The 15,897-nt window shown below is 39.5% G+C and overlaps 1 protein-coding gene across 2 annotated transcripts in view; it reads right to left on the bottom strand.

Annotated features, from left to right (window-relative positions):
• Positions 1-7,597: 7,597 nt before the first annotated feature.
• Positions 7,598-15,897, bottom strand: part of DYRK4 (dual specificity tyrosine phosphorylation regulated kinase 4) — a 47,857-nt gene continuing 39,557 nt past the window's right edge. For both annotated transcript variants that reach the window (XM_072042655.1, XM_072042658.1), the window contains 5 exons: positions 14,672-14,844; positions 13,462-13,522; positions 12,792-12,921; positions 8,552-8,706; positions 7,598-8,096 (listed from right to left, as the gene is read on the bottom strand). In XM_072042655.1, coding sequence (XP_071898756.1) covers positions 7,858-8,096; positions 8,552-8,706; positions 12,792-12,921; positions 13,462-13,522; positions 14,672-14,844 — 758 coding nt within the window. In that variant the 3' untranslated portion in view covers positions 7,598-7,857. The remainder of the gene's footprint in view (positions 8,097-8,551; positions 8,707-12,791; positions 12,922-13,461; positions 13,523-14,671; positions 14,845-15,897) is intronic.

Raw genomic sequence — 15,897 nt, 5'->3', positions numbered from 1 at the left:
TGCCTCTGTGAAACTATACTAGTCCATCCCATGTACATATTACAACATTTTAAAGAGCTGGTTTGTACCACACAGCCAAAAAAAAAAAAAAAAAAAAAAAAAAAAGTTTTTGTTTTACCCAGTACTCCTTAGAATAGGTGAACGATGCCTCTTTTCACGAAGGAAAAAGGACTCTTCTGACTATGTGTCTTTCCTTGCAAATGCTGAAATGAACCCTGACTGTGCTACCTTATTGCCTGGTGCAATAATTATTGGAAAGTTTGTGGGGAAAAGGCTGGTGAAGCTTTAGCTCCTGGTTTATCAGCTATGGTGAAGCTATATAAAGAAGCTATCCTGCAGTAGCAATCTGGACTGCGGCTATATGGACAAAAGGCCCTATCATAGAATCATAAAATTGTATGGGTTAAAAGCAAACTAAGGCCCCTTAAAGATCATCCAGTTCTAGCCCCCCTGCCATTAGTAGAGACATCTTCCACTGGATCAGGCTCCTCAAAGCCCCATCTAAACTGAACACTTCCAGGGTGAAGACTTACACAACTTCTCTGGGCAACCTGTCCCAGTTCCTCGTCACCCTCATAGTGAGGAATTTCTTCCTTATATTTAATCTAAATCTACTCCAGTTTAAAGACATTACTGGTCACTTGTCCTATCACTACACTCCTTTGGTAGAGAGTCCCTCCCTACCTTTCTTGTGAGGCCCCTTTTAAGTACTGGAAGGCCACATTAAGGTATCCCCAGAGACTTCTCTTCTCTAGGTTAAACAACCCAAATTCTCTCAGCCTCTCTTCACAGGAGAGGTGCTCCAGCCCTTTTATCATCCTCGTGGCCCTCCTCTTGACTTGGTTCAACAGGTCCATGTCCTTCTTGTGCTGGGACACCCAGAGCTGAATGCAGTACTCCAGGTGGGGTCTCATGAGAGTAGACTAGAAGGGGAGAATCACATCCCTCAGCCTGCTGGGAATGTTTATTTTGATGCAACCTAGGATAAATTGGTCTTCAGGGCTGCAAGAGCACATCGTTGGCTCACACAGAGTTTTTCACCCACCAGAACTCCCAAGTCCTTCTCTACAGGACTTCTCTTAACCCATTCATCACCCAGTCTGTACTGATGATTGGAATTGCCCTGACCCAGGTGCAGGACATTGTATTTGGCCTTGTTGAACTTCATGAGATTCACATGGGCCCACTTTTCAAGCCTATCAAGGTCCCTCTGGATGGCATCCCTTCCCTTTGGAGTATCATCTGCAGTGTTCAGCTTGGTGTCATCTGAAAACTTGCTAAAATGCACTAAATCCCACTGTCCATGTCACTGATGGAGACATTAAACAGTACCGGTCCTAGTACAGACACCTGAGGAATACCACTTCTCAGAGGTCTTCACCTGCATATTGAACCATTGACTGCAGCTCCTTGAGTATAACCCTCCAGCCAATTCTTTATCCACTGAATAGTCCGTCCATCAAATCCTTTTCTCTCCAATTTACAGTCAAGGGTGTTCAGTGGGACCATATCAAAAACTTCACACAAGTTAATGTAGATGACAGCCATTGCTCTTGTCCACCAATCTTGTCATTTTGTCTTAGAAGGCCACCAAATCAGTCAAACCTGACTAGCCCTTTGTGAAGCCATGTTGGCTATCTCCACTCACCTCCCTGTCTTTCATCTATCTTAACATGGTTTCCAGGAGGATTCAGAGTACTGATAAGAAAAACAAATGCCTCAGCAGGCTTCCAACCAGTTCTGCCAGGAATTGCCTTGTGAATCTCATTTACAATTTGTCTAGTTGCATAATGCACTACAAAACATAGCCTGGGTCTATGGATTTTGAAGGTTGTAGTTCATTCTGACTTATGTGCTAGGAAAGCCTAGAAAAGCCCGTTTGTATTATTCTGCTGAGACAAGTGTTTGTAGGACAAATGAGTAACAGAGAAGGAGAGATATCTAATCTGATCTTCAGGGATAGGGTTTAAACAGATCACATTGCATACAGATTTCTTGGATCCCCACTTACATTGTTGACAGTCTTGCTGTAGGCAGCAAGTACATTTGCGGTTTCTTTTATGAATTATGTAGTACAATGCCAACATTTTAAAGCTTCTCTGCTCCAGAGAGGCCCAGCACACTGTTCTAGGGACACCAGCCAGGACTGAGGGCTGTGATAATATAGTAGGACAAAAGGCTAGGATATCACAGGGTGTCAAAACTGAGGGACTTCAGCCCTCATGTGGGGAGAAGCCAAGACAAGAGTTAATGAAGTAGAGGGAGGGAAAAAGGGAAGGGAATATACACAGCTACAATGAGGATGCTCTGCAGACCTGCTGGTGTGAGAAATTTTCATCATTGCTAGTTCTCTATTCTTCTAAGCAGAAAATCCCTTTTTTACACTGAGAGGAGTAAGGTATTAGGGAATGGAACTGATACACTGCTGGAAGACATGGTTATCCCAGGATTACAAAGAGGGGTGTCTTAGCTGTGTGACAAGGATTAGAATTGCATGGTTTCTTTGATGAAACAGGATGTGGTGTTTGCACACCACTACTAAGGGGCATGGGAGAGATATTCAGGAACAGTAAGATACCACAGATTAGCAGTGAGCCACATGCCAAAGATGATTATAAAATGACAGAGGAAAGAAGATAACCCTTCCTTTAGAAAAACTAAGTGCTCATGCAGGAGCCAAGTGTGAAAAGAATGAGGAGGGTCAGAACCACAGGGCACAACAGTACTTCTGAGGATCTGTCTTATGTGGCAGATGGAGACACACAGAAAGAGGAGGAAGTAAGTGATGTTGCACTGCATTTTCTGTTTGATATACATAAAACTCAGTGTACAATAAGAATATTGACTGCAATGGGCAGGTCCTTAGAGGAAAGGGCTTTTTCCCAATGGTTCCTCTCAGGTTCCTCATGATTGCCTTGACATCTTGGGTCAGTGAAATCCCCATGTTCCTGAGTGGCTGCTTTATTTCCAGTGTCTCTGCCCAAGCCTCATGCTAAGCTGTGTATATTGCTCCATTCCCCAAAGCTTCTGATGGGAGAGGTGGGGAGGGAGACCTTTCCCCATTTGGAGGTAGACACATCTACTGTAGTGGTAGTTGATTGATTCCTATGTATACATATGTATAAAATGTTTCTCAGGAGAACAAAGACTCAGTTGCTTCTTCTGTTTGTCTTTCATCAACGCAGATGAATGTGGCCTCCAGAACTTAGGACCACCTCATCTCATCCCAATCCCTCCCAGCTTTTAAGTACATTTTCTCATCTCTCCCTAGAGCCATTTCAGCCCCTGCCACTTTGTTTCCTGTCCCTTCCAGCATGAACCCCCAAACAGTCACACACTACAGTCATCAGAGACTGGCAATCCATGACTCTAGGCAGACCCAGGTGGAAAATTCACACAATAGTTTACTAGTACAAGCTTCCCACGTGGGTGGACAGCCAAAAATTAGTAACATGTTTAGTAACATCTAGAAATTAGTAACATCTTGACAACTAAGAGGTGTCAAGATGGAGTCTGAGAAAGAATTCAGTAATGGGAGCACCAAAAGTAACAGTATTAAAAGCAAGCAAACAAACAAAACATCTTGGGCTGTTCTCCTTGGGTTCAGACTTTTCCAGTGACTCATTCTTGGGACAAATAAGATATACGATGACCTAGGTGATAAAAGAGCTGAGCACTAAATGCCTCAGAAAAGGGACCTGCCATTCTTCTCCTGTCCTTGGCTCTGGAAGAATTGGACTGCTGCTTCTCAGGGAGACAGGGTGAGGGGTCACTTTGCTGTTGTTCCCACCCAATGATTTCTCCCTCAAGCTTTCCCCTTGACCCAACTGCTGAGTCTTCCCTCTCCCCTGCCAGTACACAGATTGCAGTTGACCTCTCCTCTGGTTGTTTGTAGAGGAAAATGCCTGACACGTCCCACCCTACACTCAGGTTCTTGATTTTTCCCAATGGTATAGAGGAGAGAACATAACTATGGGAAGACAGATAGGTTGCTTAATTTACAATACAATTAAGCAAGCCATCACTGAGGATCCACTATTAGGTTTCCTTTAGAGAACATTAGGACTATGTGTAGTAGACTTTTTTTTTCTCTGGATGGCTTTTGCAGCTGCAGAGGTTGTGCAGGGTTCCTCTAGTCCCATGACCTGTGGGGAAACAGAGCTGGGATGGGTAGTGGGTGTGGAAGAATAAGGAAGATCCTGACTGACAGGCAGTGGCTCAGTTCTCTGAGTGTGGATAAACTTACTACAGCTTGTAAAGTAGGTATTGTGTTACTGCTGAGATGCTCAGGAAAAGCGATTCACATTGTTGGTAGCCATCTTGTCCCCTCTGGTCATCTCCAAAGGTAATGTCAGTAGGTCTTAGCATGGTGTGCACAGTCAGGAAATCAAATTGCTGTTCCTGCATATCCTGTCCTGGCTGCATTGATTCAGTAAAACAATTACTAAACTTAAGCCTTTTTTTTTTTTTCTTTTTTTTTTTTTTTTCCTTACTTTGAGGTAATGTTCCACATAGCTCAGCCCTACCTGTATATAAAATAATGTGTTTTTTCTTGTTATTTGAGTTGAGGTGTGGCTCTGTGCCCAGGTTAGGCTACAACATTCTAGATCTAAAGAGAGATCTTATCACTGTCACCCTTTGTTCTATGAGATTTGTTCTTGATGAGCTTATTACTTTTTTATTGGGCATTAAAGAGCCATTAGCAATGCAGTCGAAACAGAATACACGCAGCCTTTTGTAACGCTAGATGGCATCAGAACATTAGCGAACGACCCCAAACGAGCAGACAGGCATCACCTCGTGAACAGCTGCACTTCTGCGTTACTCCAGCTGGGGCTGCAGTGTTCCAGCATTGCCACCGATGACAACTTTATCAACCCTGAATAAAGGAACCAACTTCAGGATCCCATACGAGTAAGAGAAGCGCACGGAAGTGAGGATCCGCACGGTTTGGTCTTGTCTGATCTTGGCTCTGGCAGTGACTGTTTGACTTACAGCAATTATACTTAGCCTCCTAGGAGGGGCAATGGGGTGCTTTTTTTTTTTTTCTTTTTCTTTTTTTTTTCCCAAAATGCATTAAATTCCAGAAAAGCAGCAGAGCCAAGGTGCATGTATTATCATTAGTTTTCACAGACGTTTTCTAAATGAGGTTTCAGGGAGAGAAGGAATACACCTCACTTGTTCAATGAGCACCTATATTTTCACAGCTTGATTTCCTACAGATTTGTGTCCTGCATCCTGTAAATACCAACTTCTGCAACAGTGCTGGTTCCTGCAACTTCTCTTAAACTCAGTGGTATCAGTCTGCAGGTAGCTCAAACAGAGCAGGAGTCAGAGGAATGTTCTCAGTATTTTGACTTTCCCTTTACAGCTCAAAGAACTGGATGCTACCTGTATCTGGGACTAGATCTTTCTACCAAGGCATTTCTATCTATTTCTGTCATATCTGAAAAATAAATAAATAAATAAATAATCCAACAGTTATCTAAAAGAGGCCTTATTAAGAAATACTTGGACAGTGGAAATCACTGTGGAGGCTGAAGGAATTAAAAAATAACAGCAGGTCAGCAAAGAAGGGAAGACAAAATACAGAAGAGCCAGTTAGCTACAGTAAAATGCCATCTAGCTGCCTACTGTGAATAGGATAATCACACTGAATTTCAGTCTCTGGTGGCTTTGTTTCTATATGCTCTGAATGTCTTGAAAAAACACAAACATATGCCAAGAGAAGCAATATGATGCTGCTTACTACAAAAAGCTATTGAAATGTATTAATTGTGAATTAATGGAAGAAACTGCAGCTCCAGCACATGAACCCGTACATTAGACTGAGTTTGGGGCTTCATTATCACTAAACAATACTATCAAAAAAAGGTTGGTATAAACGACCCCAAAACCTTGTCTCTAAGGTACAGCAGACAAATACACAAGTGCAAAATTGTGAGAAAACAGATATTTTAACTTGGAGCAGCCTAAACAGTCATCAAGTGAACATACCACAACAAAGCTGGAGAAGGAACAGCAAATGAATAGAAACTGTACAATTTCTTTTTCCAAGGAGATAAGAATCTGACCTTTTATGTTACATGCTATCAGGATAAGTACTCTTGCTGTTCTTAGTCCACAAAGAACCCTTGCACTTAAATGGAAACCTTTTGCTTCTCATCTTCTGTGTTACTTTCAATAAATATCCAAAATATTTTCCAAACATCTGCAAAAACCTATCTGAATATTCCCTAACACTGCTGATGAGTCTAGCTCCATTCCCATCAGGGCCGGGATTCCTTCTCCGTGAAACATGGTAAGGGCTCTGTGTACCTCCCACTTGATACTCACCCTCTTTAGGTATTGTGTAATCACAGAAATAAATGCAGTGCACAAGAGAATTCACTTTTTCTGGCATATCCTTCCATGGAAGAACAGAAGCTTTTTATAGTCTTCAGGAGAGTTCAGCTGAACAGGAGTCTCTCTGAAGCCAGAGATACAGACAATTCTGGCACTGCAAGTTGGCCTGCTTGTCAGTAACATCTGAATCACAGCAGAATGACATTTTACTGCCAGAATACCAAGACGCTTAATCACTCAATTACACCCAATAATGGGCTGTTGCCCTGTTGGGTCACTTATCTTCCAGCTGTGCAGTTCTGAGTCCCAGGACTTGCCTGAAACCCACATGAATGGTCACTTTGTATTGTGCAGCCCATTTTCTCTGAGATGACTGTTTCCATTAATTTTATATTTGGCAGCACACCTACAGTAGGACTCTTGTAATGCAGTCGCCTCTGCACCCTATCAGACGCCTTGTTTATTCATTGTTGTATTAGAACTGTGTAGGGAGCATTTTCCTGTTCTCTGGGTTTTTCTTTTGCACATAGGGCCTGCGGGAGTTTGCTGTTATGGTAACTCTTAACACCGACAATCACCTAGCTCTCTTGGGACTACTATTTTGCACTGTTACAGCAGCAGCTGCATTTTGTATGACAATTTCCTCACTATGTGCTTTCATATTTTGCAGTACTATCCATAAGCCACAGTAAGGTAAATGAGTCATAACGAGGTGTGTGCCACAGAGATTAATGTTTAAATTGAGCATAGAAATCACAGGGTTCCTAGAAATCTTGTGGGTTTTGTTTGTTTCTGTTTCTTTTTTTTTTTTTTTTTTTTTTTTTCCGGACTATTAAGTTCCTATGGAGAACAATTCCCATGAATCTAAACAGCTTGCTTTAATTCCTTTTTCTTGTTGATAAGAGTATTGAGTGAAGTCCCTGAAGAAATGGGCATGAAATACCACCCTCTGTAATTGTGGAAGAGCAAAAGAACATAATTTACGTTCCTAAGTCTGCTAAGAAAGTGCGACAATGGCTTCCATCTAGTGCTTCACACAAAAAAAAGATGAGATAGAGAAGGAGGAAAGTGGAGATGCTGTGTTTGATTTCTATGTTTTATACAGAAGTAAATCCAGCAAGCCTATCTGTGAATTATTCCTTATTTATGCTGTAAGTGAAAGGATTCAGATCCTTTAGTCAATACATTTGTTCTTTTAGCTTCAGGAAAACCTAAAATTCAGAAGTCTGTTATAACATCACGAACAAGCCACTCTGTCTCTACAGTCTCCATTTTATTGCTGCTAGTTGTAAAGTATCTCTGAACATAGCAAGGATGGAGGTGAGGAAAATGAATGTTGTTCAAATTCTTTTTTTTTTTTTTTCCTGGACTATTTCAAAGTAAAATGAACATTAAATAAACCTACAATATGCACAGTCCATGTTCAGACAGATACAGCTTATATTCCTGAGTACAAGTACCTACAAAATACACCAGGTATGCAACTGAACCAATCATTACTTGTACTCTGCATTACTTAATTGGTGGGAAAAAGAAAGAATTTTTTGGAAGAGCTGTTTCACCACTGTGTTCTGCTTGATCGTTTTTGATTGGCTTTTCTGTTTCAGTATCCAAAAGTTTCTCTGGAATAGCATGTTTCATTGTGTGATTCTGTACATCATTTTCTGTTGTTCCTGTGGAGGGCACAGTGAGAGTCAGTCTTTCACCCAGTTCATTTTTCACATTGTCAGCTGTATCTTTCCAGATATTTTCTGTAATAATAAATAAATAAAATGATAGGGTGAGACTGTGGATTATCAGCAGCAGCTAAACACACGATCACTACAAACTCAGAAAAAATCAGTTGAAAATTTCTGTTGTGATCTCACAACAACCACTGCTGCATTCTTTTGCTCTGAAAGTGAAGTGCACTATGGTATGGTGTCAGATACCATAACTATTTTGCTGTGAACAGGGAAAAGCTTTCTCTGTGAACCTTTAGTGCTACCTGTCTTCTTGCTGGGAGCCACTACAAAAATAAGTAATGGGCAGATCTATTTCTGTAGAGGTAAGAAATAGTTGCTCTATTCACTAGATTCCAGAGACTGTTCACAATCTGCATAGTGTGTACTATCACCTCACCTTACATCGGTCAGATGCTATGAAATATAAAGAAATACCAAACACCAATATAAATGCAGTTAGTTTTCCAGGTAGACATGCTTACGGATATTCTCTTTTTTCTTTCCTGGTGTAGAGAAAGAGCCATCACTCAGCTTCCTTGAAACCTGCATTTTCTGTTTTGCTCTGCATATTTTTGGTTCCTGGATCCATGCATGTTTCATTGCTTCATCTGGAGTCATGCGCTGAGCAGGTTCCCACCTTAAATCCACAGTAGGCAAAAAGTTATTCAACAGTAGCTATAACTGAAAGTTAGTTTAAGCCAAGAGGTTCAGTATTTGAAAGTCATGCCATAAGGCCATTTTTTGAAACAAAAGAATTTTAATGGAAAATAAAGAAAAATCTTACTTGATCTTCTCCATCTTTCTACTTGCTAAAAACTTTTTACTTACTTCAGCACTATGTGCTTTGTTGATCTCATCTTTGCTTTGATCTGTAGCATCTAGATATTTTTAAATACACAAATGTGCAGTTTATAGTGTTATTAGGGTAGGGACCCAACTGAATATTTGTTTCAAAGTTTTCACATTCTGTCAATGCAAGCTCCAAGAATGCGAACACAAATCAGACATAGGGTAATTCATTAAAAGATAAATCTTCCCTAATTTAGCTGCATCTGAAACTAATGTGGAGAATTAGTTTAACAAATTCATGAGAGATCTTATTATGGAAATGGAAGGTGATATTTTTACAAAATTCCTAATTTTATTTTACCTTCTCACATTCATTCTCTCACAGGTTTAATTCACACAGTTTTCACATCTACACATTCACAAATACCAAGTGTTCTGGCCGAGATCACTTGTGTGTCACACAGATGGCAAGAGATGACATCTACCGAGTCTTCACCACACCTCTGGGGTTGTTCTTGACTAGTGACAGTGAAATAGTCCTTGGACAGACCTTTCGTATCCTTTAGAAGTCACCTGGCGTTTAGGCGTTGTCCTCCACATAAGAACCTTTCCGACTTTGATCTCCATAAGTGTTGGAATGTTGTGCAAGGTAACTACTCATCGTCTGTTTTCACTTGTAGATTTGGAATATGTATCTGTTTTGTTTGCTTTTGACTAACAGGAAAGTTAATGGTGTGGGTGATATTCTGCAACCTTTCAGATTTTTCACTGCTGGTCACCTGTGCTGTGGTATCACCAGAATGCAGGCTTCCTGACTGTCCTGGCTGTAACACAAACACTGCACTTCCCAGCTTTACAAGGGAGACCAGTGTCCTGGGAACGGTATCATTTGTTATCAATATGCACAATTCTTTGGGCCCTCATTGTGCTGTTTACTCCAGTGCTTAAGCAAGCATACATTTCCATTCACACTGCATTCATAACAATCCTAATATTTATGTCACAAATCTCTACATTAGTTGCAGGGTGTTTCATTCTGATTTGCCCAATATCAATGCTGTTTAGAACTGTACAGAAATGAAGTAGAAAAAAAAAAAGATGCTCTTGCCATCACAAGAGCTGACTGAATTCTTTTTCAGTCTCAAGTTTTCATCTGCAAAATGGGTATATATACGTTGAACAAAAATATCTGTGAGGTCATGGCAAATGTACAAAGCTGCTTTGGAAAAACACAGATTGACAACTTCAAAACACCAAATAGATCAATTCTTTCTGTCACCAAATGAGCTTTCATTTCAAACCTATGAAAATTAAAACAAACGAACAAACAACAATAACAACAAAAACTGCAGCATAGATGTTTTTTGTGACCTGAAATTACTTGCTTACAGGTGTCTTTGCTTCACTGAAATTGTTTCTAAATTTTATGATTCAACCAGCAAACCAAAATGATTCAATGATTCATACAGCTTTAGCAAACAGAGAACATTAAAAGAAATCTTCTTGTGCAAGACACACGAGAAGAGGTAACTGCAAACTAGGTTGGATTTCTCTAGGAAAATAACCCATAACTGCTAGAAAGAATTTTACAATGTTAAACAAGGCACAAAATACTAGCCTTGCATAAGGCAGAGGTAGCACTGCAAAAGGCGTGGAACCAGCTTCTGCTGCCATTACAGTTCAGTAAAAATTAGAACAAAAGCTTACTCTACCTATAATAAGAGGTAAATATTTAAGGCAACCAGACACAAGTTTGTTCCTCTATGCTCAGTTTTCTCATTCAATGGATGAGTAAAACTTCATTAGTAACCACCTCCCAACAGATTTCATTTTAACTATTAGTAAAATGACACCTCATATCATGGAGTCTCACCATGTAAAATGCTTTGTAACCTGACCTCTTTGGAACAGCCATGATCGTACTTGAGCCATGAAATAGCTTGCCTTCCCAACAATACTTCTTTTATAAAAAAAGTCCCAATGACTTTGTGAAGACAGATGATATGCTGCTGACACTGAAATATTTCTCCCTTCCCCCACACAAACACAAAGACACCTTGCCATTAATGCTCTCAACATGAGAGTGCTTTGTATTTGGAACAGGTTGCCACAGGCTGTGGATTCTTCCTCTCTGGAGATACTCAGAACCTAACAGGATGAGGTTCTGAGCAATCTGATCCAAGTTTGCCCTGCTTGGACTTGCCCTGCTATTTCCAGGGACTTCCAGAGGTCTCTTCCTACCTAAATTATTCTGTGGTACTATGTAAAAAGTTCATGGCATAGAGAATCTGTCTGATTCCTACCTTCTGTGAAGACCGTAAACATTTCCATGTTATTTGTGTCTAGCATTTTAGAAAATTGTGCCAGTCATCAATTTCCTTTGAGAAAACATTTGTATACTATTGCCCTACAGTAACAAAATTCTTGACTGGAGTGAAGTCAACATATTATCTTAGAAATGACAGGACCTGAGACATATTAGACTCTTCTTGCATTCTGAGATTGACTGATTTATAAAACTTTATTTCAATCTTAAGAATGGAAAAAATATGGTCTATCTGATACTTCAGATCAGATCATTCTTGAAACGTACATTGTGTTGCCGTCAACGAGAAGTAAGTATAACTACGGTAATGAAAAAAAAATCAGCATGCAGAATACAAGGTAACACTCCAGTAAATATGCTAAGCAATTCTCCACACTAACTACCACAGTCAAGAAAGAAGTGAACAAGCAAACAATACTATTGATTCTGGAATGGAGACATGCTTGAATATACTTTGCCCTTTTATCCTGTGCAATGGGGAATGTCTATAGCATATTATAACCAAAAAGAGTCTAATCTCACCCACGGAACATACATACTGACAGTGAGATCGTTGCAAGCAGATATTCAAAGAAGCAGAACTATTTTCATACATATACCATAACATTCCATCTGATTGCCATTTCCAAGACCTAGCACAGAAAATATGATCAAGAAATTCAGGTCAGCTAAGTTAGCTCCCAATATATCTCCCACTGGAGGAAATTTTGGAAGACTTTATTCCCACCAGAGTAGGAGGCTGATTTAAGTACAAAACCAAACTTTGATTTGCAAATATGCACTGCCTTGGGACAGTGCATTATCATTATTTGTGTTAATCAGAATCATAGAATCACAGCCATAAAATGGGTTGGGTTGGAAGGGACCTCAAGACCATCCAGTTCCAACCCATCTGCCATGGTCAGGGACACCTTTCATAAGACCAGGTTGTCCAAAGCTCCATCCAATCTGGCCTTGAACCCTTTCATGGATGGGGCATCCACAGCTTCTCTGGGCAACTTGTTGCAGTGCCTCATCACCCTCATAGGAAAGAATTTATTCCAAATATCTAATCAAAAACTAACTTTTTAGTTTAAAACCACTATTCCTTGTCCTATCAATGTACTTCCTGATAAAAAGTCCATCCCCAGCTTTCCTGTAGGTCCCATTTATGTGCTGGAAGACTGCTATAAAGTCTCCCCAGAGTCTTTTCTTCTCCAAGCTGAATGACCCCAACACCCTCAGCCTATCTCCATAGAAGAATGAACCTTTATTTTAGATAAAACAGAAAGGATGAAATACAAAAGGTCTAAATAGACGAAAAATGTTGCTTTTAAAGTTTAGTCTGCAACATCAGAGGAAGGAGAGATGTTTTTAGACATGACATTTTTTTTTAAACGTAGCTTGAACTAGTCCCTTACACTGAGTCTTTTTGTGCAATTATTTTTCACTGCAATAAGCTGTGAGTATCTGTAATAGCTACCCTAATAATACCATGAAGGGCAAAATAAACAAACAAAAACACACACACAAAAGCCAAAAACAGATACAAAGATTTTAAAGGCACAAGACATTGAAAGCAAGTTCAAAACCAGTCTGCTGCATGTAAATCAGAACTATGAACTCACATTAGACATCCTTTCAGAAAGTCCAAGAAACCAGCATCATGAGTTTTCAACACTGTGCTTAAATCCTTTGAGTCTGGGCATCTCTTTTTTCCCTTGCTGTTGGTTATGGATTTAGGAAAACCTTTGGAATCTTAAAAAATAAAAACGTGATAAAAAAAATCACATTAAAAATCTTGACCAAAACTTTAAGAGTTGCAAAAACAGTACGCATCCATACCGCTAATTCCAGTTTTGTCCTGTTCAACTGATTATCTGTCAGCATTGTGGCAAACAATACTGGTTACATCCTAGAGATTGCATCTTACACTAAGTGTTAATTTTTTCCTAAACCACATGATATCCAGAGAAGTTAACTTAGCCTAAATTAGTTTCCCCAAGCCTGTGTTCCTTTCTGAAATAACATCTTTTAAGACGTAACAATGGAATGGATTTCCCCATTTCTTCTCTCTCAGCTTGGCAATATGAGGCCCGTAAAAGATGAAGAACAGAGGAACACATTCATTTGTAGGCCTAATGTTATCAGTTTGCTTTACCTCAATACCTCTTTCTGAAGGAAGTGTTGTCAGCTAAGAAGCAGCTTAAGTTCTTCTAACCCTACTTTCTACCAGTGCTCTATCAGTGATTAACGAGCAGAGGAGTCCAGCAAGGAAAAACAAACAGAATCAGTTACCAAAGAATGTTCGCTTCCTTGATGCAGCCTGGATAAAATCAGCTGGTGGAAGACCCAAAACCTTCAATACAAAAAAAAATAAAAATACATGGAGTTACTGCTCATTTCATAAACATACACAACAGCCATCAGGAGAGATATGATATTTCACCTAACACCATTTGAAAAGAAGCTGAATGTAGCAACTGACTATGAAATGTCTAAAAGCCATTTGCTTTTATATATTTTATTTTGGAAGGAATTAATGGATTCCCTTAAAGTTGTCTGCACATAGAAAATGTCTTCTCATAAAAGTTGACATCAGGATCTTCATCCACAGAGGGCTCTAAGAACTAGCATTTCTGTTAATAAAATACATCGTAGGAAGCCAAAGAGAGAGATGCTGCTGTTGAAAAATCTTGTACAAACTAACATGGCACTAGAAGGATGAGAATTTGGGGCTGAGTTCAACATCAGATTGCAGTGTAGTGGTTGGTATGCAGCCGCTTTCATGGGTCAGCTTTGCACCTACTCTAACATTTGGTAGATGATCTGAGGTAGGATATACGTGTATCACACTACATTCCTGAAACAGTTACAAAGATGACAGAGCCAAACTCTTTGGTAGGCAGCCAGTATAAGAAGGGGCAACATCCACAAACTGTGGCTTGAGAAGTTCAGGGTGACGATGAAGAAAAACTTTTTCACCAGGAGAATAGAGCAGCATTTTAACAGCTCATGCAGACAGGTGGTAGAAACTCTAGACTTTGAGGTTTTCAAGATTTGCTAGACAAAGCCACAGCTGACTGATCAGCAAAAATCTCACTCTCAGAAGGAGCTTGGACTAAAGACCTTGACAGATTTCACTTGACTGTCAGTTCTGTGATCTGAGAGAAGAGGAGCCTGTTATATAATTTGTATTGCTTTTCCTTCCCCCTAGATATACTTCTTCTGTGGTAGCTTCTCTGTACAAATTCTGAGCAGATTAAAATGTGTTTCCTTCAGAAGCAAGACAGTGAATGTACAAAGAAGCGTTTAGCACAAGAAATAGAAATAACAATTTCTCGTTAGAACCTATCCTTTCAAAGTGTCTTATGGCTGCAATAAACCTCTCTCTAAAAGGCTGTATCTTCATCAATTATACTTCTTCATTTCTTGAAATTTCTTTTTGTTGCTGGCAGCACAGTTTATCAAGTGAGTATGTAATTCAAAATACAATCCCAGAAGTTACCTCCATGATGCAAGCAAGTTGGTCAACCTCATTTTCCCCTGGAAACAGTGGGTAGCCTGTGTAAAGTTCAGCCATGATACAGCCTAAGCTCCACATATCAACAGCCATGGCATAAGGATGACCAAGAATCACTTCAGGTGAGCGATAAAACCGGCTCTGAACATACGTGTACACTGCAACAAAAAAATGTAAAAAAAAAAAAATTGACAAGAAGCAAAATATTGTAATTGAGACAGAAATGTGGATTCCAGATTCCACAGTAAAATTGATATCTATGTTCAAGCACCATATATCTACTCTAACTACTAGCTCCCATTAATGGACTGCTCACACAGGCTCTGAAAACCTTCCCTTATCCCATTCTAAAATCAATGAGCAATATGTTTAGCACTATTTTATTTGAAATCATACTTCAATAGGTTTTACTGAAAGAAACTCTTCTTCTAATGCTGTGATTCAGCTTACTCTGTTCACTTTCATACTTGCAGGTCTTCCCTTTGAATGAATCAACAGTTCTTCATTATCACAATCTTACACTATAGGAAATACTTTTTTCTACTGATATCTAGGGAATATCTCCTGTTGCCTTCTTATTCCCCTGTTCATGCATTATTGTCTGAGCTATAACCTCACAGCAACTATCAAAAATCACATTCCAAGTTTGGACTCCTAATGAGTAGATTTATCCTTTTGCCTCTTGTCAGTTCAAACAAATGAAAACTATTACAGTATACAAGCACTGTTATTTCCTTATTCTTATCAACCTGATTGTCACTTTATTTGTATTTTTGCAGTTCTTTACATTCCCATATATTTGATATCTTTCTGGAAGGAAAGTGCCCTGAAAAGTTAGTTCTGCACAGCATGCGATTTCACCAAATCTGTGCAGATAAAGAGCACCATGGTGGTAATCTGTGCATTTGGCCAACTGTATAATTGTTGGCTGTTTTTCTGTAATTTTATCACAAATAAATAACTGATTTTTTTGTTTTATACTCTTTAATACTGTACCAAATTGAGGGTTGCACTGAGTCTTGTTTCAGCTGACAGAGTCTCAGTCATAATCCTTCTTTCTTTCTATTGATGTTTATGTTTCAGTTTGTTACTATCTGCAAATATTTTACGCTGTGTCTTCAGATTATATTTTACTCAAATATGGGAAAACCTAAAATGATGACCTGCTCCTACAAAACTGTGATGCAAATCTAACGGGCTGAATCCCAAAA

Source organism: Anas platyrhynchos, chromosome 1 (assembly GCF_047663525.1).
Source record: "Anas platyrhynchos isolate ZD024472 breed Pekin duck chromosome 1, IASCAAS_PekinDuck_T2T, whole genome shotgun sequence".
Lineage (NCBI taxonomy): Eukaryota > Metazoa > Chordata > Aves > Anseriformes > Anatidae > Anas > Anas platyrhynchos.
This window is presented reverse-complemented; position numbering and strand designations above follow the sequence as displayed.